Source organism: Cnephaeus nilssonii (genome assembly GCF_951640355.1).
Source record: "Cnephaeus nilssonii genome assembly, chromosome: 23".
Taxonomy (NCBI): domain Eukaryota; kingdom Metazoa; phylum Chordata; class Mammalia; order Chiroptera; family Vespertilionidae; genus Cnephaeus; species Cnephaeus nilssonii.
The window spans coordinates 18,361,774-18,387,767 of record NC_137094.1 but is presented as its reverse complement, the minus strand read 5'-3'; the positions used below and the strand labels follow the sequence as shown (position 1 = coordinate 18,387,767).

Here is a 25,994-nt window from a genome sequence, read left to right as displayed (position 1 = left end):
CTCTGCCTGCCTGCCTGATGCCCCTAACTGCTTGTCTGCCTACTTGATCACCCCTAACCACTCTGCCTGCCTGATCGCCCCTAATTGCCTCTGCCTGCTTGCCTAATCACCTCTAAACCCTCTGATTGCTTGCCTGATTGCCCCTAACAGCCTCTGCCTGCCTGCCTGATCACCCCTAACTGTTCGCCTGCCTGCCTGATCGTCCCTAACCGCCTCTGCTTTGGCTCCCGCCGCCGCGGCTTTGTCCAGAAGGATGTCCGGAATGACGTCTAGAAGGTCATTCAGCTGTCTGGTCTAATTAGCATATTATGCTTTTATTATTATAGATGGCTTTCGATGTCTCAGTAGAATTCCGCAGGCTGACCCGTTCCCTCGTGCCCGTGGCACACACAGGGGGAAGTGCATCCTTGGAGGAATAAGATATCCCGAGAGGAGCAGCTTCCTGCTTTGCCAGGTATGGTAACCTGTTTCACCCACTAATCTACACGTCCCGGGACGACGGAAACCCAGCTTATAAAACGCGATTGTAAAGCGCCCGGCAACATCGCGGCTATGAAAAGGCCACACGCCCACCAGGCAAGGCCTGTCTTTCCGGTTTGCACGTGAGGCCTCCGTGCACGGGGTGACAGACGACGCAAACGCCAAGCCTCTTTCTTCCTCCCCGTGTTCACGGACCGGGCTTGCCGGCGGGCTTGCCGGGGTCGGCTGTTTCTCACTCCACAGCAGGCCCCTTGACTTAAAAGCCTTCCTTCCACCCTCGCCGGTGTGGCTCAGTGGGTAGAGAGCGTCGGCCTGCGGACGGAAGGGCCCTGGGTTCGATTCCGGTCCAGGGCACGTACCTGGGTTGCAGGCTCCCCGACGGGTGTGAGCCGAGCTGGCCTGCCATGGAGATGTTTGTAGTTTACGGGAGTGTCCGGCGGGCGGGGTTAGGAGGTTCTGTCCCAGGCAGTGACACACGGACACACACACACACACACACTCCGCCCTGCTTCCTGGGGCCCAGGTGAGCCTCCCCACAGCGTCCGGGAAGAGAATTGGACTTCTCTGAGACGGTCCGCCCGTGGCCCTCGGCTTCTGACCGCTCTGCTTAACTCCAGGGCTGTGTTAAGGTGTCCGATGTCTGGCAGGTTGGGGAGCAAGGAGGAAGGCGTACCAGGAGATGCTGGCCAGAGGTAAGAGCTTTGATTCCTTAATTTTGGGGCAAATCACCTGGGAAGGGGGTGGCGGTGGGGGGGCTGGGGGACAGGACATGGTGGCTGGCTTGTCTTTGAGAACTGTGCTATCCTCTTTCACTAAAAGTTTAGCAGCCAAAGACACAGATATTACTCCCCACGTGAATTTTAGAAAGAGTTGGATATATTCAGGAAAGAAAGAAGATGTTGAGAGGGATCTCAGAACTTTTGTCTTCAAACGGGAAGACCACTTTTTAAAACAGGTTTTACTGAATTTGAGAGAGAGAGAAAGAGAGAGAGAGAGAGAGAGAGAGAGAGAGCAAGACAGAGAGAGGGAGAGAGAGAGAGAGAAACATTGATGTGAGAGGGAAAACATGGATCGGCTGCCTCCTGCACGCCCCCTACTGGGGATCCAGCCCGAAACCCGGGCCTGTGCCCTGACCTGGAATTGAACTGTGACCTCCTGGTTCATAGGTCGACGCTCCATTACTGAGCCTCACCGGCCTGGGCCCAGGCTAATTTTAAGTTGATAATGTTGTAAGGCCCAGGAATGATGTTATAAATATGCAAATGGGCCTTGGCAGATAAAAGGTTCCCCACTCCTGGTTTACATAAACATATCCCCAAGAGAAGTGTCTACAAAATCCTCTTTTTCTGTAACTTTTAACACACCATGCAAATTAGGTCCCTACGTGTTTGTGTCCGTTTTATCTCAGTCATATCAGGATAGATAAAGGAATCTCTTGAGCATGGTCAGCTTAAGCGCTAGTTTAATGAGATTTGTTTGGGCCCGGCCGGCGTGGCTCCGCGGTTGAGTGTTGACCTATGAACCAGGAGGTCATGGTTCGATTCCCGGTCAGGGCACATGCCCGGGTTGTGGGGAGTGCAGGAGGCAGCCGATCAATGATTCTCTCTCATCATTGATGCTTCAGTCTCTATCTCCCTCTCCCTTCTTCTCTGAAATCAATATATATATATATATATATATATATATATATATATATATATGTTAGACTTGTTTGGTGTGTGCATATATAGTATTTTCCTTTCATATCCTATATAATAAAGCTGTAATATGCAGCCCTAACCGGTGTGGCTCAGTGGATACAGCGTTGGCCTGCAGACTCAAGGGTCCCAGGTTCGATTCCGGTCAAGGGCATGTACCTTGGTTGCAGGCACATCCCCAGTGCGGGGTGTGCGGGAGGCAGCTGACCGGTGTGTCTCTTCTCATCGATGTTTCTAACTCTCTATCCCTCTCTCTTCCGCTCTGTGAAAAAAAATCAGTAAAATATATTAAAAAAAAAAAAGATGTAATATGCAAATGGTCGTTACGCCGTGAAGCGTAACCGACCGTGTAATGACCAGATCACGGATCAGCAGGAGGGTGGCAGCGAGCTGCTGGCGAGCTACTGGCGCACGGATTGGTGTGCAGGGCTACTAGTCCTTAAATACATTTAAAAACTAACAGTGATTCTGCAGAGGTACAACTGTCGCTCGCATCCCGGCACAGGGGTGGGAAAAACCTACATATTCACATGTCCACCCCACACCGATGAGAAGCTCCTCATGCAGGCACCCCAGGTAGGGTTCTTCTTTGGGGGGGAAGGATTAATTATAATGAAAGGAGAAGTTCTAGCAGTTTAGTAACCCGTGGAGCAGAAGTGGTTTTTTTAGTTTGCAGAATTTGTCTGCCGTACGGTAACTCTTTGGGCAGAAACGAGTTTTATTCGGGGGGCGGGGGGGGGGGGGGATGTGTGCGGTACCGTCAGCCTTAACTGTGAAACTGAAATCCACAGAATCGCTTCTGAGAAGGTCAGACGAAACCTGCAGCTCCCCCCCCTTTTTTAAAATATATTTTATTGATTTTTTTACAGAGAGGAAGAGAGAGGGATAGAGAGTTAGAAACATCGATCAGCTGCCTCTTGCACACCCCCTACTGTGGATGTGCCCGCAACCAAGGTACATGCCCTTGACCGGAATCGAACCCGGGACCCTTGAGTCCACAGGCCGACGCTCTATCCACTGAGCCAAACCGGTTTCGGCCTGCAGCGCTTTTTAATGGGCACACGGCACTGTCCGTGCGACAGCCAAGTCATTGTTCCCATCCTGCCGACGCAGGAACCGAGAAGCCGACATGTCTCGGGGTGACAGCCTATGACCACACGTCAGGCTAACGCCGTGGTCGGCAAACTGCGGCTCGCGAGCCCCGTGTGGCTCTTTGGCCCCTTGAGTGTTTAGCAGAGGCCAGCTGAGGAGTCCCCTAATCAAGTTAATCACAATGTGCCTACCTATATAGTTTACGTTTAAAAAATGTGGCTCTCCAAAGGAATGTCCATCGTTGTCCTGCTGATATTTGGCTCCGTGGACTCATGAGTTTGCCGACCCCTGGGCTGACGTATCCTGGCCCATTTCCCCTCCCTGGTTCCTCATGAGGTCCTGTCCGCAATGTGGACGATGAAGTCCCTGGCGACGCTCTGCACCTGGTTGTCTCGCCCACGTCACCCCCACCTTGGGCAAGAACGTTCCACGCGGGCGTCACCCCGTTTCCTTTTAGGCTCTGGAGCCTAAATTCTGCTCTGAGTCCCTGAGGCTTAGGCCTTGGGCTTGGACCTGTCATGACTCACCCTCTGCAAACCACATTCCGTTTCCTCCCCTCCTCCTACCTTGTGCCAGAGCCGCGTCGGAAGCCACTGCCCTGTCCCGGTGACTAACAGCGTCCAGGCGTCCTGGGTGGTGACCCTTGTGGGAGAAGCTTCCAGAAGGTGTCCCCGCGGGGGGTCCAGCCCTGGACAGTCTGTGGAAGGTTCTCCATGAGACTTTTCCTCGTGTCTTCTCCCTGGGAGCCTGGGGATGAAGGTACAGAAGAGGGGGGGGGGGGGCGGTGAGGTGGCCTCACTCAGAGCACCAGGTGGACCTGCCCATGGCCTCCTGGCCTAGCTTGCAGCCTCTCCGTCGAGAAAGTGCGGGTCGAAGTGTCCATCATTGGCGTTATGACAAGTCCCCGGCGTGCCATCACCTGCTCCCCTCCTGCCCCTGCGCTGACCTGTTGGCTGCATCTAGTGCCCCCCTCCCCCCCCCTCTGGCCTCAGTGGCTCCCCAGGCCTCCCCTGCACCCACCGCTGTGCGTGTGTCCAAAGCATAGTCCTCGCCCTAGCTGGTGTGGCTCAGCGGATAGAGCGTGGGCCTGCGGACGGAAGGGTCCCGGGTTCGATTCTGGCCAAGGGCACATGCCCAGGGTGGCGGGCTCGATCCCCAGTGGGGGGCGTGCAGGAGGCAGCCGACCCATGACTCTCTCTCCTCATGGATGTTTCTCTCTCCCTCTCCCTCTCCCTTCCTCTCTGACATCAATGGAAACAGCAAACACCAGCAGAGGCGGCCTGAACACATTCACAAAAAAAAAACAAAAGCAAAACCAAAATAACAGAACGCGGTCCTCGCTGGCGCTGCGCGTGCAGGCGGGTCTGCAACACCCCATCCTGTGCACGCCCCGACCCGTGGGCCCCTGGGTGGCCTATTTGGCAGGTGCACGTGGGTGGGTGGGCGCTCCGGAATGGGGAGCGGGGGAGCCCCCTGGGTTGCACACCGGGGTCCCCAGGCCCTGGCCGGAGCAGGGGCAGGAGTGGGGGGGGGCTGGGTTGCACACAGGGGTCCCCAGGCCCTGGCCGGAGCAGGGGCAGGAGGGGGGGGGGGCTGGGTTGCACTCCAGGGTCCCCAGGCCCTGGCCGGAGCAGGGGCAGGGGGGGGGGGGCTGGGTTGCACACAGGGGTCCCCAGGCCCTGGCCAGAGCAGGGGCAGGAGGGGGGGGGGGCTGGGTTGCACACCGGGATCCCCAGGCCCTGGCCGGAGCAGGGGCAGGAGGGGGGGGGGCTGGGTTGCACTCCGGGGTCCCCAGGCCCTGGCCGGAGCAGGGGCAGGAGGGGGGGGGGCTGGGTTGCACACCGGGGTCCCCAGGCCCTGGCCGGAGCAGGGGCAGGAGGGGGGGTGCTGGGTTGCACACCGGGGTCCCCAGGCCCTGGCCGGAGCAGGGGCAGGAGGGGGGGTGCTGGGTTGCACACCGGGGTCCCCAGGCCCTGGCCGGAGCAGGGGCAGGAGGGGGGGGTGCTGGGTTGCACACAGGGGTCCCCAGGCCCTGGCCGGAGCAGGGGCAGGAGGGGGGCCAGGCTTCCCATTCAAAGCCAAAGCACCTGCGTGGCCAAAGGGCGAAGCTGAAGCGGAAAACCTGTCCCATTGGGGGACCCCCACCCCCCACCCTCTCCAAAGGCGCGCGGGCGGACGGTGCGCGGGGGGGGGGGCATCTCCGCGTGGAAAGCGCCGCCCACGGGGGCCAGGCTTTGGGGGCGCCGCTCGCTGGGGAGGCCGGGCCGGGGACGCGGCGGGGCTGCGGGGGGCGGTCAGGTGCCAGGTGCGCCCCTGTCCCCGCCCCCGGCCCCCCGGCCCCGCCCACTTCCTGGTCGGCGGCGGCGGCGGCGCAGGAACCGAGGCCGCGGGCGGGCGGGCGGCGGGGACACGGGCGGCGCCCGCTGCTGTCACAGAGGCCGCGGCCGGCGACACGGGCCCCCCCCGAGCGCCGCCGCCGCCGCCCCCGCGCGCCCCCCCGAGCGCAGCGCGCCCGCGACATGTGAGCATGGACAGCAGGACGCGGTGAGTGCGCGCTAGGCCCGGGCCTGGCCACGGCCCCCCCGCCCGGCCGGGGCTCCCCTCGCCTCCCCGGCGGCTCCCGGCGGCTCTGCCCCAGGGGGTCCCCCCCTCCCCGCCTTCCGCCGCCTCTGCTGGCCAACGCCCCCCCCCCTCCCCTGCCCTCCTGCCCCCCGCGATCGGTGCAGGGCGCTTGCACACCGGCACCCACTTGCACGGTGTTTTCACGCGCGGGGTCCGCCTGCAGCCCCGGGTGCGCTCCGGGGCCTCCAGGGGGTCGGGGGCGAGTCCATGAGATGCGATATTTTGCTTCCTTCTCTCTCTCTCTCTCTCTCTCTCTCTCTCTCTCTCTCTCTCTCTCTCTCTCTCTCTCTCCTTCCTAAACTTACTTGGCAAAGAATCCCTTGTTTCTCTTATTCCCCCCCCCCCTCTTTTTTATTTTTATTTTTTTTTCAGCCACCCCTCCTGTCCCAGACTTTACAAAATCATGACAAACTCTGTGTCTTTGTGCTGCTGGGAAAGGCTTCTTGCATGTCACAGGTGCCCCCGCCGTGGGCAGGATGTCACGTCTGCCCCTGAGAGACCCAGGCAGGAATCTTAGGGACATTCTGCCGCTGGAACGGGTTTTCTGCAGGATCTGCACCTCCTGGGAGGAGGAGGAGGAGGGGGGGGGTGGGTGATGGAAAAAGTCCCCTTGTTGCCATTAGCTGGTAGATGGTGCGGGAGGAGGTCACCGGGGTCAGAGTCTGACCACGGGGGCGGGCCCAGGAGCTGTGCATCTGCTTGCGAATTAATGGACATGGCCGGTCACTTCCTGTTTCTAGATGCTTGTCTTGATAATATTAAAAAAAAAAAAAAGAAGAATGTGTTACTTGGGAGCCGAGCAGTGTCTGATCAGACGCGAAGGCCTCCTTGTTGGGGGTCGGTGGGGGGGTTGGGGGGGACCTGACATAGAGGGACACTTTGGTCACATGGCCACTGGGGTATCAGACGCGCATCTCTGATCTGCCGGCAGAAGGAGATGAAAACAGGACTCTGTTTTGGAAAGAAAAAAAGAAGTGGGTCCCTAGATTTCAGTTCAGTTTTGGGGGAAGCGGAGCCCATGAGTCGGTGGGATCCCCGAGAAGTTGGCACAGACGTGGGTGTCTGAGCGGCGCCGCCTGCCCCGCTCCTGGTGGGAAAGTGGGACACCCAGGCAGGTGTGTTCTTACCCCCCCCCCCCCCCCCCAGATAATGGACGGAGAGCGAGGCCGGTCGGGGTGGCCTGGCCGTCTGTGTGTGTCGTGCCCAAGCCGCGTAATGACGTGTCCAGGGAAGCCTGTGCCACGCGTGTCACGGAAGGAGGGTGATCGGTGGCCGATGGGGGTCTGGGAGGGGCGGGCGGAGCCAGGTGGTTCCTGATACGGCGTGGCCTGCTCTGTGTGTGGGGCTTTCGTTTAGATTCCACACAATAAAGATGATGCGCTTAAAAATAGATACATTCAAAAAATGTATATTTAAGAATATATCTTAAGGATATATATTTAAAATGTATTTTTTATTGATGTCAGAGAGGAAGGGAGAGGGAGAAAGAGAGAGAGAAACATCGGTGATGAGAGAGAATCACGGATCGGCTGCCTCCTGCACGCCCCACACTGGGGATCGAGCCCGCAACCCGGGCCTGTGCCCTGACCGGGAACTGAACCTTGACCTCCTGGTTCATAGGTCAACGTTCAACCACTGAGCCACGCCAGCCGGGCAAGACGATGCTTTTCATTTATGCATCACTGAATTCTTTATAAGGTACTTTCAGATGTACTGTTTCATGTATTTGATCCTCACAATTTAATTTATTTGATCCTCACAATTACACTGTGATGTGATGTTTTCCCCTTTAGAGGGGCAGACACAGGCTCAGAGGTGGAATGTCTTGCCCCGAGTCTCGGGGCTCCTGAGCCTCGCCTCTTTCTTACGTTGCTGGAGTGGGCAAACAACAACAGCAAAACGCTGTTTCCGCTGCCCGGCGGTCCCTCCATCACCCGGCTCCTACCGGGACCAGAACGAGACCCCTTTCCCGAGTTACGGAAACACCGGCTTCACAGAGAGGCGGACGCACGTCACGGGACGGGAATCTAACGGCGCTCTTTTTTTTTTTTTTCCTTTAGGGAAAACCCAGAAAGAACCTTTGACCTGGTTTTGAACGTGAAATGTCACGCCTCTGAAGGCGAAGGTACGTGCGTGTGGTCCGTGCCTGAGCGGACCGAGCCTGTCCCAGCGCGTGCCCGGGGGGGCGGACACGGGAGGGTTCCGACTGTGGGACTCTTCGGCACCCCCGTCTCGCGTGGCTGGGAATGAAATCGATGCTGGGTCTCGGCCCTGCGCTGGTGGCAATCATGAATATTTTCTTTCTTTCTTTCTTTTGAAATATATTTTACTGATTTTTTACAGAGAGGAAGGGAGAGGGATAGAGAGTTAGAAACATCGATGAGAGAGAAACATCCATCAGCTGCCTCCTGCACACCTCCTACTGGGGATGTGCCCGCAACCAAGGTCCATGCCCTTGACCGGAATCGAACCTGGGACCCTTCAGTCCGCAGGCCGACGCTCTATCCACTGAGCCACACCGGCCAGGGCCATGAATGTTGTCTGTGCGGCTTCGGTCTCCGTGTGTGTGAGACACCCCGCTTCCAGGGCCGCCGACCCGGGGGGTGTTCACGTTTCACTTCCTTGCGTTCCTCTTCGGGAAGGGAGCTCCTTTACAAAACACCGGCGAAGGCCAGCCGGCGTGGCTCCGTGGTTGAGCGTCGACCTAGGAACCAGGAGGTCACGGCTCGGTTCCCGGTCAGGCGGGGCACAGGCCTGGGTTGGGGGCTCGATCCCCAGTGGAGGGGGTGCAGGAGGCAGCCGATCGATGATTCTCTCTCCTCATGGATGTTTCTAGCTCCCTCTTCCTCTCTCTCTAAACGCAATAAAAAAAATATATAAAAAATAATACGTAGATCCAACGCCAGTGAAAATTCCCCGCCATTCCAGAGGGGGCCACTCCCGTTCCCTCCTGATGGCCCTGGAATAGCCCCTTCTGTTGGAATGACCTCGCTTGCCCGGCCCTGGTGGAGGGACGGGGGGAAGCAGGCGTGGGGCAGGCCTGGGAAGGGTGTCAGCTGTCTGTCCTCTGCAGTTTCCTGGAAAGACAGAGCCCTTGGTGAGGGTCATTTTTGTTCGGCATTAGCTCGATGGTGCTGGAGGAGGTCACCCGGGTCAGAGTGTGACCATTGGGACGAGTGTGTGTTGGGGCGGGGGGGGGGGGGGGGGGAGAATGAGGTCTATACTCCTGATTCATCCCTTTTCAACGTGTCCTGTGTGATGTTTTCACGGGGATGGCCGGTGTGATTTCCCTGGTGCAGTGGTCGGCAAACTCATTCGTCAGCAGAGCCAAATGTCAACAGTACAAGGACTGACATGTCTTTGGAGAGCCACATTTTTTAAACTTAAACTTCTCCTAACGCCACTTCTTCAACATAGACTCGCCCAGGCCGTGGTATTTTGTGCAAGAGCCACACTCCAGGGGCCAGAGAGCCGCCTGTGGCTCGCGGGCCGCCGTTTGCCGACCACGGCCCTGGCGTGCGCTCGGACCCTCGACGCACGAGGCTTAGGTGTGGATCTGGGGAGGTGAGCCCTCTATTCTTGGTGCAAAGGCAGCTGACACTCTCAGCTTCAGAAACTGGCCAGCAATTATATGCTTTTTTAAAAATATATATATGCCTTTATTTAAAAAAAAACAAAAAAAAGCAATTATATGCTCGTAAGCCATTTGGAGCTGCACCCCTTAAAATAGAGGCGCCCGTCCCAGCTGTGGCGACAGGGGCGTGGCTGACGTGAGGCAGGAAGTTGAAGCCGCACGCGGTCCGGGCTCGGCCGGCCCTGGCTGCTGCGCGCTGGCCGGCCGGGACCGGGGCTGTTTCTGCCGTGGGTGTACGTTTTAATTCCTGTGAGTCTGCAGACACCCACCAGACATTCAAAACTAGGTATATCGTTTCTTTAAACACAGTTAAAGCATCCGTGATGAGCGGGAGGCCAGCCTCTTAGGATGTGTTGTTGCTGGACCGCCTCTTAGAGTCATGAAGGCAGGCATGCTAGAGTCATCGCCATGGAAGGCCCGGCTGCCCGCGGGGCCGCCCGCTCCGTGCCTGTGGCAGGCAGACCGTGACCTTTCCGTGGAGACGCGTGAGCGGCCCACTCCGTCCTCACCCCCCCCCCCCCCGCCTGCCCTCGCCCGTCTTTTAGGAACTGGTCTGTCCAGTTACATTTTCCCACGTAGCTCTTCTCTTCTCTTCCTGTCCTTCGGCTGTTCCTGTGGGAACCGCTGCGTATTAGAAACATCGTCATTTGTGTGTGTTTTATTTTTTTAAAATATCTTTTTATTAAAGATTTCAGAGAGGAAGGGAGAAGGAGAGAGAGAGAGAGAGAGAGAGAGAGAGAGAGAAGCATCCATGATGAGAGAGAATCATGGACCGGCTGCCTCCTGCACGCACACCCCCCTACTGGGGATCGAACCCACAACCCGGGCATGTGCCCTTGACCGGAATCGAACCTGGGACCCTTCAGTCCACAGGCTGATGCTCTATCCACTGAGCCAAACCAGCTAAGGCAGTGGTCGGCAAACTCCTTAGTCAACAGAGCCAAATATCAACAGGACAACGATGGACATTTCTTTGGAGAGCCACATTTTTTAAACTTAAACTATATAGGTAGGTACATTGTGATTAACTTAATTAGGGGACTCCTAAGCTGGCCTTTGCTAAAATCTCAAGGGGCCAAAGAGCCGCATGTGGCTCGTGAGCCGCAGTTTGCCGACCACTGAGCTAAGGCGGTCCGACGTTTAATGAACTCACCCCCTAAGGCCTTGGCAGGGCCAGAGCAAATGATTTCTCGGGCCTCACACGGCCCGCGGGCCGGACGTTCCCCACCCCTGGAACCCGGAGGCCCTTCTGAGGTAGGAATTGACCTGAGAAACCACCTGTGTGAACCAGGGGCTTTCGGGCCCAGATACAACATCAGCTTGGGTCATAAGGAAGCTTGCTGCTGCTTATTTCACAGAAGAGGAAGTCTAAAAGTAGGTCACGGGAGATCCGGCCAGGAAGTTTCTTTCCCAGAATCCCCCAGCACCTCGGATCCCAGGAACCCACGCTGCCCGGGGCCCGGCCATCCCTAAAATAGTCACCGGTGGTGTCCGCGGCAGAGGGGGGAGCGGGAAGACGATCCTGCCGATGGGCTAAGCACCTGGCAAGGAATCGACGTTGGGAAATCAATCAGAATGCTCTTTGCGTGTCTGGGAACGGCGGTGTGTATGTTTGATGACCACCGGATCCGGTAGAACACAGGGCGCCCGGGGTAAAGAGGGTGCCGGCGAAGGCCGGCGACGTTACGGTGAGATACTCGGCAGGCAGGCTTCTCTCGGCCGCTGTTGAACGGGAAGGTTTTGAATCCTTTCGTGTATCCCGAGCCATTCCGGTCAGCAATCGCTTCGGGGACACGGGACGGTTCCCTCGGTTTTGGCTAGCGGTCTGTCACGGTCTGGGTTGTTGACGTAGAACTCGATCGCCTTCGTCGGATCCGAGTTTGGACGCGTGCCGGGTCAGAGACATTGCATGGGGCTTGGGGGAAATGGTTGCGTAGAGCGCCCCCCCCCCTTCCAAACAGCCTCAATGAGGGGGTTGGTAGCCCCCCCCCCCAGTGCGTCTCCTGCCTGGGGGCGGACTCGAGTCTGGTGCAGGCCGGCTGGTGGGGACTCTTTTTTTTTTTTTTTTTAAATATATTTTATTGATTTTTTACAGAGAGGAAGGGAGAGGGATAGAGAGTCAGAAACATCGATGAGAGAGAAACATCCATCAGCTGCCTCCTGCACACTCCCCACTGGGGATGTGCCCGCAACCAAGGTCCATGCCCTTGACCGGAATCGAACCCGGGACCCTTCAGTCCGCAGGCCGACGCTCTATCCACTGAGCCACACCGGTCCGGGCTGGCGGGGACTCTTTCTGTGGATGCGCAGTGTCCGCACCACTTGTGTCCCAGCCGCCCACAGGGCCGGGCCCGCGTTCAGGTGACACGGCTGTGCCTGGAGGCTCCCCAGGCCCCCGGCTGGCGTCCCTCTTGCCGTCTTCCCAGCGCTCAGGGGCGGGCAGCCAGCCGCGAGGGCTCCGCTCGGGCTGGGAACAGACCTGCCTGTCCCCACGCCGCCCCGATGTCCCCCACACGGCCCCCCACACGGTCCCCCACACGGCCCCCCGATTTCAGAGACGGACACAGGCCGGACGTGACTTCCCGGTGGGAGGTGGAAGTCGCCCCTTCTCTGGGGTTCACACCTCCTGCACGCACCCCCCCCCCCCCCCACTGGGGATGGAGCCCACACCCCAGGCGGGTGCCCTTGACTGGGATCGAACCTGCCTGTGAGCACACCACACATTCCGTTAAGGAATGTCCCCCCCCCCCCCCCCCCCCCCCGTGCCCGCCAGCTTCCTCTTCGGTGTTTGGGTGAGGGCTTCTCCGAAGCGGGTGTTTCTCTCCTGGGCGGATGGTGGGAGGGATGGGAGCGGCCGGTCTCCGTCTGGCACGTGGAGCAGCCGGAGCAGCCAGGGAAGCCAGGAAACGTGCCCCGGGGCGGCTCCTGGCGGCTCCTGGGTGGCTCGGCGAGCAGATCTGATCTGCGGTTTCAATCACCGGGTCTGCGGCCTCTCCCAGCCTCGCAGGAGCACACGGTTGGCTGCTCTGTGGTCACGTGAGGAAATCTGCGAGAACCAGCTGAATGGGGTACAGGTATTTACTTATTTTATTTATTTATTTTTAAATGTCCTTACTGATTTCAGAGAGGAAGGGAGAGTGAGATAGAAACATCCACGAGGAGAGAGAATCATGGATCGGCTGCCTCCTGCACGTCCCCTACTGGGGATCGGGCCCACAACCCCGGGCATGTGCCTTTGACCAGAATCGAACCCGGGACCCCTCAGTCCGTAGGCCGACCCTCTATCCACTGAGCCAAACCAGCCAGGGCAAGCAGGGCAAGGTATTTATCTACACTAATAAAAGAAAAATATGCAAATTGACACCCACCAGCCAATCAGGAGTGAGTATGCAAATTTGCCCAACAAAGATGGCAGGCTAATTTGCATATGCAGGCACAGAGCGAAGACTGAAGGCTCCAACCCAAGTCAAGACTGAAGACTGAAGACTGAAGAGGCTTGGCTTCTCCACCATGGCTGGAGCGAAGGCCTGGGTCCCTGGTGCCGGAGGAAAACTGGTGCTGGCAGCCAGGGGAAGGAAGGCCTATTGCACGAATCTTCGTGCAACGGGCCTCTAGTTTTTTATAAAATATTTTTATTGATTTCATGGAGGAAGGGAGAGAGAGAGAGAGAGAGAGAGAGAGAGAGAGAATCCTGGATCGGCTGCCTCCTGCACGCCCCACACTGGGGATGGAGCCCGCAACCCGGGCCTGTGCCCTGACCGGGAATCGAACCCGGGACCTCCTGGTTCACAGGTCGATGCTCCACCCCTGAGCCACGCCGGCCGTCCCCTCTTTCTCTTTTCTGAAATCAGAAGCCAGGCCCGCGGGTGCTGACCTCGCCCGCGGCCCCGTGCCCCGTGCACAAAGGCGTTTCCCAGCCCATTCGCCCTGGGGGGGGGGCGTTTCGCCCGCAGGGGTCCCGCTGACCCGGAGTGCGCCCATGCCCAGCACACACGGTGTCCCTCACGGAATGTGCGGTGTGCTGACCTGCACACGGACACTGCGTCCGAGCCTGTGCCTGCTGGCCCGGCCTCAGGGAACCTCTAGGGCAGTGGTTCTCCACCTCCCTCAGGCCGCGGCCTTTAATGCCGCTCCTCATGTGGTGGGGACCCCCAGCCATAACGTTATTTCCGTGGCTACTGCATAACGGTGATTTTTTAAAATATATTTCTTTATTGATTTCAGAGAGGAAGGGAGAGGGGGAGAGAGAGAGAAACATCAATGATGAGAGAGAATCATGGATCGGCTGCCTCCTGCACGCCCCACACTGGGGATGGAGCCCGCAACCCGGGCATGTGCCCTTGACCGGGAATCGAACCCGGGACCCTTCAGTCCACAGGCCGACGCTCTATCCACTGAGCCAGACCGGCCGGGGTAGATGTCTGTTTTCGGAGGCCGCCTTGAAACCCGTGTGCACCCACCCACACAGCCCCACGCCCTGGGGAGCCCCGACATTTAGGAAGTGGAGCTTGGGTGAATCACACGTGCAGTGAAGTGGTTTAGGACACTTTGCATACCGCCCTGCGTGGAAAAAAAAAAAAAGAAAAAGAAAAATCTGTGAGTGAAATGTGGTTACCAGGTTTTGGCTTGGGCTGTGCGCTCATTCGAGAAGTCTCTCGGGCTCCCTGTCCGTCCGTACACACTGGATGGATTAGAGTCGTCCGGGCCGAAGGGGTTCCCTGTATCCAGGGTCGCTGACGGGAACCGAACCCCCTTTTCTCCCACCTGCCCGCCAGGGTCCATGGCCACCGTGGCTCTGTAGCACCGTGTCTGTGAGAGGGTCTGCCTTTGTTTGATGTAGCAAAGCGTTGACTCCCGCTGGACTCTCTATTTGGCTTCGAACAGCACATCCCCCTTCATAGGGCCGCCTGCAGGGGCACTAGGAAAAGGCAAACCCCATTTCAGCCCGGCCGGCAGGGCTCCGTGGTTGAGCATCCACCTGTGAACCAGGAGGTCACGGTTCGATTCCCGGTCAAGGGCACAGGCCCGGGTTGCGGGCTTGATCCCCAGTGGGGGGCGTGCAGGAGGAAGCCGATCCATGATTCTCTCTCTCTCCTTCTCCCTTCCTCTCTCAAATAAAAAAAAATATATGTATTTGCCCTGGCTGGTGTGGCTCAGTGGATAGAGCATCCGCCTGAGGACTGAAGGGTCCCAGGTTCGATTCTGGTCAAGGGCACATGCCTGGGTTGCGGGCTTGATTCCCATTAGGGGACGTGCAGGAGGCAGCCGATCCATGATTCTCTCTCATCATTGATATTTCTATCTCTCTCTTTCCCTCTCCTTTCCTCTCTGAAATCAATAAAGATATATTTTTAAAAATATATGTATTTAAAAATCCCATTTCAGCGTTCAGTATCTGTTGATTATTACTTCCATAGGGATGCTGCGGAGTTTATGTAGGGTGTCCCCCAAAAAATGCACACACACGCCGTGAGTAATGATAAAGGCGTGTGTATTAAAAGGCATTTCATTTTCAGAATTGCGCTCTCCGCTGTTAAAGGGTGTATACGTTCTTTGTGGGGACACCCTGTATTTTTTAACGGTTGGATTATAACTTGTCTCAGTAGGTGCTTCTATGGGTCACATGCTCTTTATTTTTGCTGCTGGAATCCAAGGTGACTTCTGGGTTTTTCAGGTGAATGACCGCACCTCCCCTCCCCCCCTCTTCCCTTGACCTGGGGGGCGGGGTGCCTGATTCCCCGTCAGGGCGTAGGCCCGGGGTTGTGGGCTCGATCCCCAGTAGGGGTCGTGCAGGAGGCAGCCCATCCATGATTCTCTGTCATCATTGATGTTTCTCTCTCTCCCTCTCCCTCTCCCCTCCTCTCTGAAATCAATAAAAACATATTAAAAATAAGTAAAGTGAAGTGAAGTAAAGGCGGTGCTGTATCTCCAAGACCTGTATTTCAGATTTTAATAAAAATATGTTCCAGGCCGAAACCGGTTTGGCTCAGTGGATAGAGCGTCGGCCTGCGGACTGAAGGGTCCCGGGTTCGATTCCGGTCAAGGGCCTGTCCCTTGGTTGTGGGCACATCCCCAGTAGGGGGTGTGCAGGAGGCAGCTGATGGATGTTTCTCTCTCATCGATGTTTCTAGCTCTCTATCCCTCTCCCTTCCTCTCTGTAAAAAATCAATAAAATATATATTTTTTAAAAAAATACGTTCAAAAGCTTTCATGCCAAGCCCGTTGAAAGGCGGTAGATTTTTATCATCCCAAGCAGGGGGATGCTTTATTAAAAATAAAATTTGTTTAAAAGGACGTTGGTGACGAACCACAGGCTGTGTCCTGAGCTGGCAGAACTGGTGCAGATCAGATAGGGCCCTTTCCTCTTTGACTTCCTCCTCCCTTATCGGCTGAATCTGGAAGTAAAGCGCCGAGCCCTCGGCCTGGTGCATCTGATAGTGTTTTCTGCAGCCGTAGAAGCGTCCAGAGATGAGTCACTTCAGACACCGTTTCGTCTTGGTCTGGTGGCAGACACGCACCCAGGGGACGGGTGCCTCTCGTGTTCCGGCGGAGCGTGCCTTCACGTGGAGCAGCCCCGGAACGTGGGACGCGTGTAAAACGTGGCCTGACCGGTGGTGGGAAGGAACGTACGGACGTGCGCAGACACCGCCGGGTGGGACACAGCCAGTGAAGCGAGGGCAGGGGTGCCTTCATCCCCGGGGACCCCGGCGGTCCTCAGGGTCTGCGAAGTGAAGTATCTGTTGCCCTAACCCCGTGGTCGGCAAACTGCGGCTCGCGAGCCGCATGCGGCTCTTTGGCCCCTGGAGTGTGGCTCTTCCACAAAACACCACGGCCTGGGCGAGTCTATGTTGAAGAAGTGGCGTTAGGAGAAGTTCACGTTTAAAAAACGTGGCTCTCCAAAGAAATGTCAATCGTTGTGCTGTTGATAGTTGGCTCTGTGGACGAATGAGTTTGCCGACCACTGCTCTAACCTAACCGGTTTGGCTCAGTGGATAGAGCGTCGGCCTGCGGACTGAAGGGTCCCGGGTTCGATTCCGGTCGAGGGCATGGACCTTGGTTGTGGGCACATCCCCAGTGGGGGGTGTGCAGGAGGCAGCTGATCGATGTTTCTCTCTCATCGATGTTTCTAACTCTACCTCTCCCTTCCTCTCTGTAAAAAAAATCAATAAAATATATTAAACACACACACACACACACACAAAATATTTGTTGATCGTGAGTTTCTTTTGGATATGGTGTTTAGAAGAGGGAGTGGTTGTATTTGGGGAATTTTTTTCAAGGTCTTGGTCACTGTTATCTTAATAATAAAAGGCTAATATGCAAATGGTTGTTACGCGCCATCAGCAGGAGGCTTCATCCCCCGCCTGGTGGGGCTTGATGGGGGACCTGAGGCTGGGTCCCCCTCCTCCCCCTGGGCGGGGCTTGAGAGGGGTGGGGCCGGCCGGGTCTGGGTCTCATGTGATTTTGAGGCACGCATGGGTGGGTGGGGACTTGACTCTGGGTCCTGCGGCAGGAGGGAGATTTTCATAAACATGTTACTGATTTCCTTTCATCTCTGACACTTCTGTTACAGAGAAAGGGCAAATAGCCATATTAAAATGGTTCCTCTAATTAATTCCCTTTTAATGTGCACGGATTTCGTGCACCGGGCCACTCGTCCTTTCATATCAATGGAAGCGGTCCTTTCTGTTTAATCATGACAGTCCACGGGTGAGGTCAGTTTCACTCTTTAGAAAAACGGTGTGTTCTCTCTTTTTATTTCCCTCCTGCTGCTCCTGAGGACGCAGCTGTGTCTCAGAGCCGTCGTTTTTGCTGTGAAATGTGTGGTTTGGGTGAGGAGTCCCTGCAGAATAATCATTGACCATCAGGGGCCACACGGTTTCATCAAGATTACGCGTTGGCTGCGTTCACTGTGTCCACGTTTAGACATGCTCCAGAAGAAATAGGAAGCTAAGACGTGTGTACAGAAACACTCGCTTTTGCCCTAGCCAGTTTGGCTCCGTGGATAGAGCATAGGCCTGCAGACTGAAGGGTCCCAGGTTCTATTCCGGTCAAGGGCACATGCCCAGGTTGCAGGCTCCATCTTTGGGGGTGCGGGGGGAGGGGGAGGTGTGCAGGAGGCAGCCAATCAATGATTCTCTGTCATCATTGATGTTTCTGTCTTTCCCTTTCCTTCCTCTCTGAAATCAATAAAAATATATTTTTTAAAAAGACATTATAAAACAACAACAAAAAACCCTCCCCAAAAAACCAAGAATACTAGTTTCCAAGTGTTTCATACTTAACTACAGGGCTGGGCACAAATCGGTTTACAGTCCTGAGTATGAGAAACACGGTGTATTCTTGTATGATTATGTAGTGGTTCTTTTTTTTTATTATTAAATATATTTTATTGACTTTTTTACAGAGAGGAAGGGAGAGGGATAGAGAGTTAGAAACATCGGTGAGAGAGAAACATTGATCAGCTGCCTCCTGCACACTCCCTACTGGGGATGTGCCCGCAAGCAAGGTACATGCCCTTGACCGGAATCGAACCTGGGACCCTTCAGTCCGCAGGCCCACGTTCCATCCACTGAGCCACACTGGTTAGGGCAATGTAGTGATTCTTGTATTATTTTCCGTATGAAAAACCGAACACCTACTCTTGCCAACCCCAATGCTTAACAAATTGAAGCATTAAAAGGGAATGCTCGACGAAAGTCACAATTTTAATTTGTAAATGTTTTTTTTTTCCCCATTTAAAGCTTACGTGTCATGGGTACTGTGAATATAAACACAGTCCTTTTTATTTCGTCATATACTTGCCGAAAGAATTTACACAACGAACAATCTCCAATGCTAATCTGAGAACTAATTTTTTAAAAATATATTTTTGTTGATGTCAGAGAGGAAGGGAGAGGGAGAGAGAGAGAGAGAAACATCCAGGATGAGAAAGAATCATGGATAGGCTGCCTCCTGCACACCCCCTACTGGGGATGCAGCCCACAACCTGGGCATGTGCCCTTGACTGGAATCGAACCAGGGACCCTTCAGTCCACAATCCGAACTCTGTCCACTGAGCCACACCAGCTAGGGCTCCGAGAGCTCATTTAAAGCATCGCCTGTTGTCTGTTCTCCTTCTAAAAGGAATCCTAAGAAAAGCTACTGCTTTAGGACATGATGAACAGCTCAGTTGACCAAAAAGACCATCTACACTAATAAAAGAGAAGCATGCAAATTGACCATCACTCCGCCACACCCACCAGCCAATCAGGAGGGAATATGCAAATGAGAAGGACAAAGATGGCGGCCGCCCCACTGCTCCAGGTGTGGAGTGGCCGGGCTGGGCAGGACGCCTGCTGTGAGAGGGAGGGCGGGGGGCGAAGGGATCTACAGGAGCAGCACTCCGGCCGCAGCGAAGACGAAGATGGCAGACTCTGGCCGGAGTGAAGGCCTGGGTCCCGGGTGCCGGAGGAAAACCGGTGCTGGAAGCCGAGGGAAGGAAGGCCTATTGCACGAATCTCTTCGTGCAACGGGCCTCTAGTCTTTCTATAAGCGACCCCTTCACTCCCCCCAATCCCTCCTCCGCCCCCCCCCCCCCCCCCCCCGTGTGCTTGTAAAAACTTTTGTGTTGGCTTTTAATGATGGGTATCTGAAAAACGTCAACACATTGACCCTCCGTTGTAAGTTTGTTGTCAGAGATTAATCAGGATTGAACATCTGTGGTTCCTCGCGGCTTTCCTTTTTTGGTTGCTAATTTGAAATAAAAAAAAAAAAAAAAAAAAAAGCAACAACACCAAAAGCGAGCTCTCGCGCACGGCTCCTGGGACATCTGGCCCCTCGCGGTTGACGGTTCGATTACCGCGGTCGCCCGCAGCTCCCGAGGAGTGCGAAGAAAAGAAATTGCTTTCCCTGTCAAGGTGTTTTCAATTCAATTCTCACCCATTAGCCCCGTTTGGGTAAGTTTGGGCTCGCAGCTATCGGCTGGGAGTGACTCGATCGGGTGATTGATGAAGGTCTTTCCACTTTATGATAATAGGTCTTGCTGCAAGGGCCCGGGAGAAGCCAGGGGAGGTACATTAACCTGCGACTCGGACCTGCGTCAGAGTTTCACGTTCTTTGGAGTTCCGGGGTCATTGCCCGAGCTGGGACTCACTTACCTCTGAGCAAAAAGGGGCTCGCGTCGTTTTGGGGCGGGAAGCTAATGAACGCGAGGTCCTTCCGGGAGGAGGCGTTCAGACAGGCCGGAGTTCTCGGTCACGTAGCTTTTATGGCTCGAGGGTCCGAAGGCCCCAAATAATTGGACGGCCGGAGTGGTTTGGTTCTCTGAATGACTCTTCCCGGGGAAGAGAGTCTCGGTGGGATCCTTCTAGGAGATGCTTTTGCACCCCTGGCTTGTGGTCCGTTGTGAGAGGTGAAACAGACGGACAGGGTTTCCCACATGGCCTGCTTTTTTTGTCCTAAATATGCACATGATGTAAAGTAGCCAGGAGAAGCCCGCCTCTCCCATTTTGCAGCTGGAAATAAAGTAACACACCTTATAATGGGGGAATAAGGACACATATGTAATACCTTAATCAATAAAGAAACTTTAAAAAAATTAAAAAATAAAGTAACACACCTTAAAATACTAACTTCACTTCCTTAAGGTTTTTGTATCTATAAGTCAAACTCAAAGAATTATTTTATTTACTTATTTATTTTTAAAATATATTTTATTGATTTTTTACAGAGAGGAAGGGAGAGGGAGAGAGAGTTAGAAACATCAATGAGAGAGAAACATCGATCAGCTGCCTCCTGCACACCCCCCACTGGGGATGTGCCCACAACCAAGGTACATGCCCTTGACTGGAATCGAACCTGGGACCTTTCAGTCCACAGGCCGACGCTCTATCCACTGAGCCAAACTGGTTAGGGCTATTTATTTTTCATATATTTTTGTTGATTTCAGAGAGGGAGAGAGAGATAGAAACATTGACGATAAGAGAGAATCATGGATCGGCTGCCTCCTCCACGCCCCACACTGGGGATCGAGCCCACAACCCGGGCATGTGCCCTGACCGGTCAAACTGTGACCTCCTGGTTCATAGGTCGACCCTCAATCACTGAGCCACGCCGGCCGGGCAAATAAGAATTATTTTAGCCCTAACCGGTGTGGCTCAGTGGATAGAGCGTCGGCCTGTGGACTGAAGGGTCCCAGGTTCGATTCCGGTCAAGGGCATGTACCTTGGTTGCGGGCACATCCCCAGTGGGACAGGTACAGAAGGTGGCTGATCAATGTTTCTCTCTCATCGATGTTTCTGACTCTCTGTCCCTCTCCCTTCCTCTCTGTAAAAAAAATATATATATTTTTTAAAAAAGAATTATTTTAGATCTAGAATGAGAGAGTTGTTGATTTGAATCTATGAGCAATTAATATCTTTTTCCAGGTTTCTTCCCATACAAATTCCTAAGTATCATTCAGGGCAAGTCTGTAAGGGTTTAGGCCATTATTTACCAAAAAAAAAAAAAGTTATGTGTGTTATGTGTGTGGTTATTCATTCATGCAAGAGGAGAACTTGAGCTGCCTCGTGCCCTCATTCCAAACGCTCCGTTTATTTGTCTCGCCTTACTCCTCAGCCCCACAGTCTTCAGATGCAGGCGGTGGGTTGTCTACTCAACAAACGGCGCTCACATGGGGCTAGGTGTCACATTGAGCAGCCATGGATTGGTCAGGAAACAGTACCCTCCCTCCCCTGTGGATGAGCTGCAGATCAGCACCTCACACCTGGAGCCACATTTCTGCTTAAATTCTCCTTCCGTCACGCGTGCCGGACGGAAGCCTCAAACCCCGACGGGGTCAGCCAGCGCTTTCTCTCCTGCGCCGCGGCGGTGGGACGGTCAGGGGGAAACACCGCAGCGCTGCCATCCAGGGCGAGGCCGGGCTTCTTCAGAAAGGCGCTCGGACCGTGTTCGGAGGGTTTTAATGACGGTGGCTGTGACAGTGTTGTGTGTGTGTGTGTGTGTGTGTGTGTGTGTGTGTGTGTGTGTGTGTGTGTTTGCCTCTGTCTAATGCCATGTATCCATTCTTTACAGATCCCGTGGTTTTGTGGAAATTCCCAGAGGACTTCGGAGACCAGGTTAGAATCCCATCCTTTAAAAATATATATATATATATATATATATATATATATATATATATATATATATACATAAAAAATATATACAAAAAATATATATATTATTGATTTTTTTACAGAGAGGAAGGGAGAGGGAGAGAGAGTTAGAAACAGGAGAGCCTTCCTGACTCATGTTGCCATTTGGAAATAGTGTTCTCTCTTTGTTAAAATATATTTTTATGGATGTCAGAGAGGAAGGGAGAGGGAGAGAGAGAGAAGCATCCGCGATGAGAGAGGATCATGGATCGGCCGCCTCCTACACGCCTCCCATTGGGGATCGAGCCCACAACCCGGGCCTGTGCCCTGACCGGGAATCGAACCGAGACCTCCTGGTTCCCAGGTTGACGCTCAGCCCCTGAGCCACGCCGGCCGGTTCTTCTCTTTGTCTTCTCAGTTCTCTCTTGGACTGACCTCCTGTCCGGGTCTTTGTGGGGTGAGTGTGTGTGCGTTCCATCTTGTAAGCCACCCCGAGAATTCTAGCGCAGTGGTCGGCAAACCCATCAATCCACAGAGCCAACTATCAACAGCACAACGATTGGAATTTCTTTGGAGAGCCACATTTTTTAAACTTAAACGTCTTCTGACGCCACTTCTTCAACATAGACTCGCCCAGGCCGTGGTGCTTTGTGGAAGAGCCACACTCCAGGGGCCAGAGAGCCGCAGTTTGCCGACCACTGGTCTGGGGGATCTGAACACTCCTAACTCGGGTTTCCTGTGAGGGGGACCGTGTCCTTTCTGCTGACCCTCTCTGTGACCTCCCCACTGGCGAGGGGACTTTGTCAGTCGTGGCTGAACGGCTGCTTTGTGCTCCAAGTGGGTGCGGTCAGCCCTCACGTACTTAGTGAGAGACAAAAGCAGCCAGCCAGTCAGTGGTGACGAACCTGCATGGCCCCGGATCCCCGTTCACAGCGGCTCTTGGAGACCTTCGTGGTGTGGGGGGCGGTGGTTGGAGCTGAAAGAGGCTTTAGATACCGCTGTGGCTCATGCCTTTGACTTTAAAGAAGCCCAAACTGCCCTGGCTGGTTCGGCTCAGTGGGTAGAGCATCGGCCTGCGGACTGAAGGGTCCCAGGTTCGATTCCGGCCAAGGGCACATGCCCGGGTTGCAGGCTCGGTCCCCAGTAGAGGGAGTACAGGAGGCAGCCAATCAATGATTCTCTCTCATCATGGATGTTTCTATCTCTCTCTCCCTCTTCTTCTCTAGAATCAAAAAAAAGAAAAAAAAAAAGAAGCCCAAACTTGCCTTGCCGGTGTGGCTCAGTGGTTGAGTGTCAACCTCTGAACCAGGAGGTCATGGTTCGATTCCCGGTCCAGGACACATGCCTGGGTTGCGGGCTGGATCCCCAGTGGGGGGCGTGCAGGAGGCAGTCGATCCGTGATTCTCTCTCATCATGGATGTTTTCTATCTCTCCCTCTCCCTTCCTCTCTAAAACCAAAAAAAAATAAATAAATAAATAAAAAATAAAAGAAGCCCGAACGTTATATGGGAATCTGGCCAAGGGCCTTGGGGAATGGTTTTTGCTAAGTTCTTCTTTCATAAAGATCTAAAGTATTTGAAAATAAGGGATTAAATCTTAATACTTTCAAAAATATTTAAACAATTGTGGATATGTGGTTTTTTTTAAAAAGTGTTTTGTTTTTCTTTTGCTTGTTTGGACTTGGTTTTGTCATTTTTAACTCCAAGTTGATCTCATACGCAGAAAAATTAATAATTGAGTTGCATCCTATACTAACTGTTGCTTTTCTAAATGAAAAGAACTCAATGTGTTGAGCCAGTTTGTGAGGTGTGGTGGTACATTTTCACTTCACTACCCCTGTGCGCATAGACAGTCTGTATAAACCATATTTCTAAGACACACTGCGTTTTAATTTTTAATGAAATAAAATTTTGTGAAGAGAGATGGTAGTACGAGAATTATAACCATCTCATGACTTCCTACTTCGTTTCCTATTCAAATGTGGTATCAGGGATCTAGCTTCGTAACCCTACAATAGCCACGCTTTCTTATCCAGGTTTTCGTACGCCGCATGTTATCTGTTTTGTACGTTCTCGTGTCTGCAAAGGAAGAGTTAGAATAAAACATAAGTGCAGGCACGTGGGAAAGTGCTTGCGATTAAATCGGTGATTATCGTTGTAATTATACTAGAGGCCTGATGCACGAAGATTCGTGCAAGACTAGGCCTTCCTTCCCCGGAACCGCCTTCGTTCCGGCCGGAGCCGCCTTCCGCCTCACGCTTTGTCGCGTCAATTTGCATATCCCCTCCTTATTGGCTGTGGGCGCCGCCATCTTTGTCGCGGCGTTACGGTCAATTTGCATATTCCGTCTTTATTAAATAGGATTCTTCTCTCTATCCACCTGTCGTTGTAGAGGCAAGATTGGTTTCTCTTGTCCATGCCGTGTTATGAAGCTCAGGGCAAAATGTAGTTGCGTTCGGATTTTACCTGCCTGCTGCCTTCAAGTGACTACTTTCAAATGGTAACCATCTTATTGCAGACCAGGAAACTAATTTGGGAAAAACAGCAGGGTCTTTTAGAAATTTTGCCGCATTTTAGACATTTCACGGGAAAACAGAGCTGTGGAGCGTTTCAAACTCCCATTGAAAAGAATATTTCCGCATCCATTGTAGATCATAACATGTGAAAGGCCCTGAAATATTGATCTTATTTTTCTGCCGGAGGGGTGAACAGGTTTTGTGTTTTTTTAAAATATATTTTATTGATTTTTTTACAGAGAAAGGGACAGGGAGAGAGAGTTAGAAACACCGATGAGAGAGAAACATCCACCAGCTGCCTCCTGCACACCCCCTACTGGGGATGTGCCCGCAACCAAGGTACATGCCCTTGGCCGGAATCGAACCTGGGACCTTTCAGTCCGCAGACCGACGCTCTATCTGCTGAGCCAGACCGGTCAGGGCGGGGTGAACAGGTTTTATTTGAATAAGCCCTTGGAAGCGAGGTCTTTATTTATTTTTATGGCAGTGAAATGATAATAACTACGCAAATGCTGCCGTAATTCCCAAAAGGTCTGACATCCCCCAGTCGCCTATCGAAATCCAATGGTAATAGATGCTGTCGGCTTAAAGAGATAAATTCGGTTTCACGAAAATTTCCTTTCTCTTGAGCGGTAAATATTCGGCAAGTTAATCTGCAGTTGGGTCCTAGAGAGTTCTGAGTCTTTGAGAGAAAAAAAAATAGAAAAAATAAAATTGTTTTTCAAGGTGACATAACAGAGGCCGATGAATCAGAAGCAGTTTTCCCCAAGTCAGGAGAAATGAAAGTCGCCCTGACCGGTGTGGCTCAGTGGATAGAGCATCAGCCTGCGGACTGAAGGGTCCCAGGTTCGATTCCGGTCAAGGGCATGTACCTTGGTTGCAGGCACATCCCCAGTAGGAGGTGTGCAGGAGGCAGCTGATGGATGTTTCTCTCTCATCAATGTTTCTAACTCTCTCTCCCTCTCCCTTCCTCTCTGTAAAAAATCAATAAAAATATATTTTTAAAAAAAGAAGTGAAAGTCAGTTCAGTACGAAACAATGGGTAGAGACAAGAATAACATTGTCAGATGTCACGCCGTGAAACAATTGAAGTCCTTAAAAACTGGCATAGAGTCAGCAGGTGGTCCTATGAAATAGGTTCCTTCAACATCATTTTACTTATTATTATTATTACTATTTTTTAGGAATAGGTGTAAGTGGAGAGAGGGTTGTGGGTTACCAGGATGAGCCAACGACCCGTACAATGCCACCTTCCTGACCTTTTCCTCCGTTTTTCCCATGAACATTGTTCACGGATGAGCTCGGTTACAGCGATACCGCCTCGCTGTTTGCTGACCCTTCAAAGCTACGCCTGCCGTGCCATCGGGGAGGAGGCCTGGGCAGGCAGGCGCTGCCCTCTCCACGTTTGGAAGTTTAAAAACACACCCCCTGCGAGCTGAAAACGTTGAACTTGGCCAACATATGGTCCCAGCTAGCCTCCTCCCCGCCCCGTTCCTTTGTTGTGTTGCGATTGTCACCGGGCTTTACTGGCCCTTGTCAACCCCCCCGCTCCCCCCCCCGTTCCGGAGGTGGGGGGCCCGGCCGCCCTGGGGAGGCCCGGAGGCAACAGCGGCGTGGATTATGGAAATATGGACGGATCTCAAAGGGGACCCCGGTGAAAGGACGGGGCTCAGAGGGAAGCCAGGCGCACCCCTGAAAAGATGATGGAATATGATGCAGAAGGGATCGTTTGAAATCGTTCAGGCCAGCTGCTGTGGCTCGCAGAAAGGCCGGGCGTGTGTGTGTGTGTGTGTGTGTGTGTGTGTGTGTGTGTGTGTGTGTATGTGAGAAGGGAGAGCGCA

At 53.9% G+C, this 25,994-nt stretch overlaps 1 protein-coding gene across 4 annotated transcripts in view; it reads left to right on the top strand.

Moving 5' to 3' along the window:
* The first annotated feature begins 1,040 nt into the window (after positions 1-1,040).
* Positions 1,041-25,994, top strand: part of DENND1B (DENN domain containing 1B) — a 107,454-nt gene continuing 82,500 nt past the window's right edge. For 2 of the 4 annotated variants that reach the window (XM_079763520.1, XM_079763521.1), the window contains exons 1-3: positions 1,041-1,172; positions 7,952-8,016; positions 21,580-21,623. In XM_079763520.1, coding sequence (XP_079619646.1) covers positions 1,117-1,172; positions 7,952-8,016; positions 21,580-21,623 — 165 coding nt within the window. In that variant the 5' untranslated portion in view covers positions 1,041-1,116. Of the gene's footprint in view, positions 1,173-5,638; positions 5,814-7,951; positions 8,017-21,579; positions 21,624-25,994 lie in introns of those variants that run through there. The other 2 variants (XM_079763518.1, XM_079763519.1) reach the window with 2 other exon arrangements.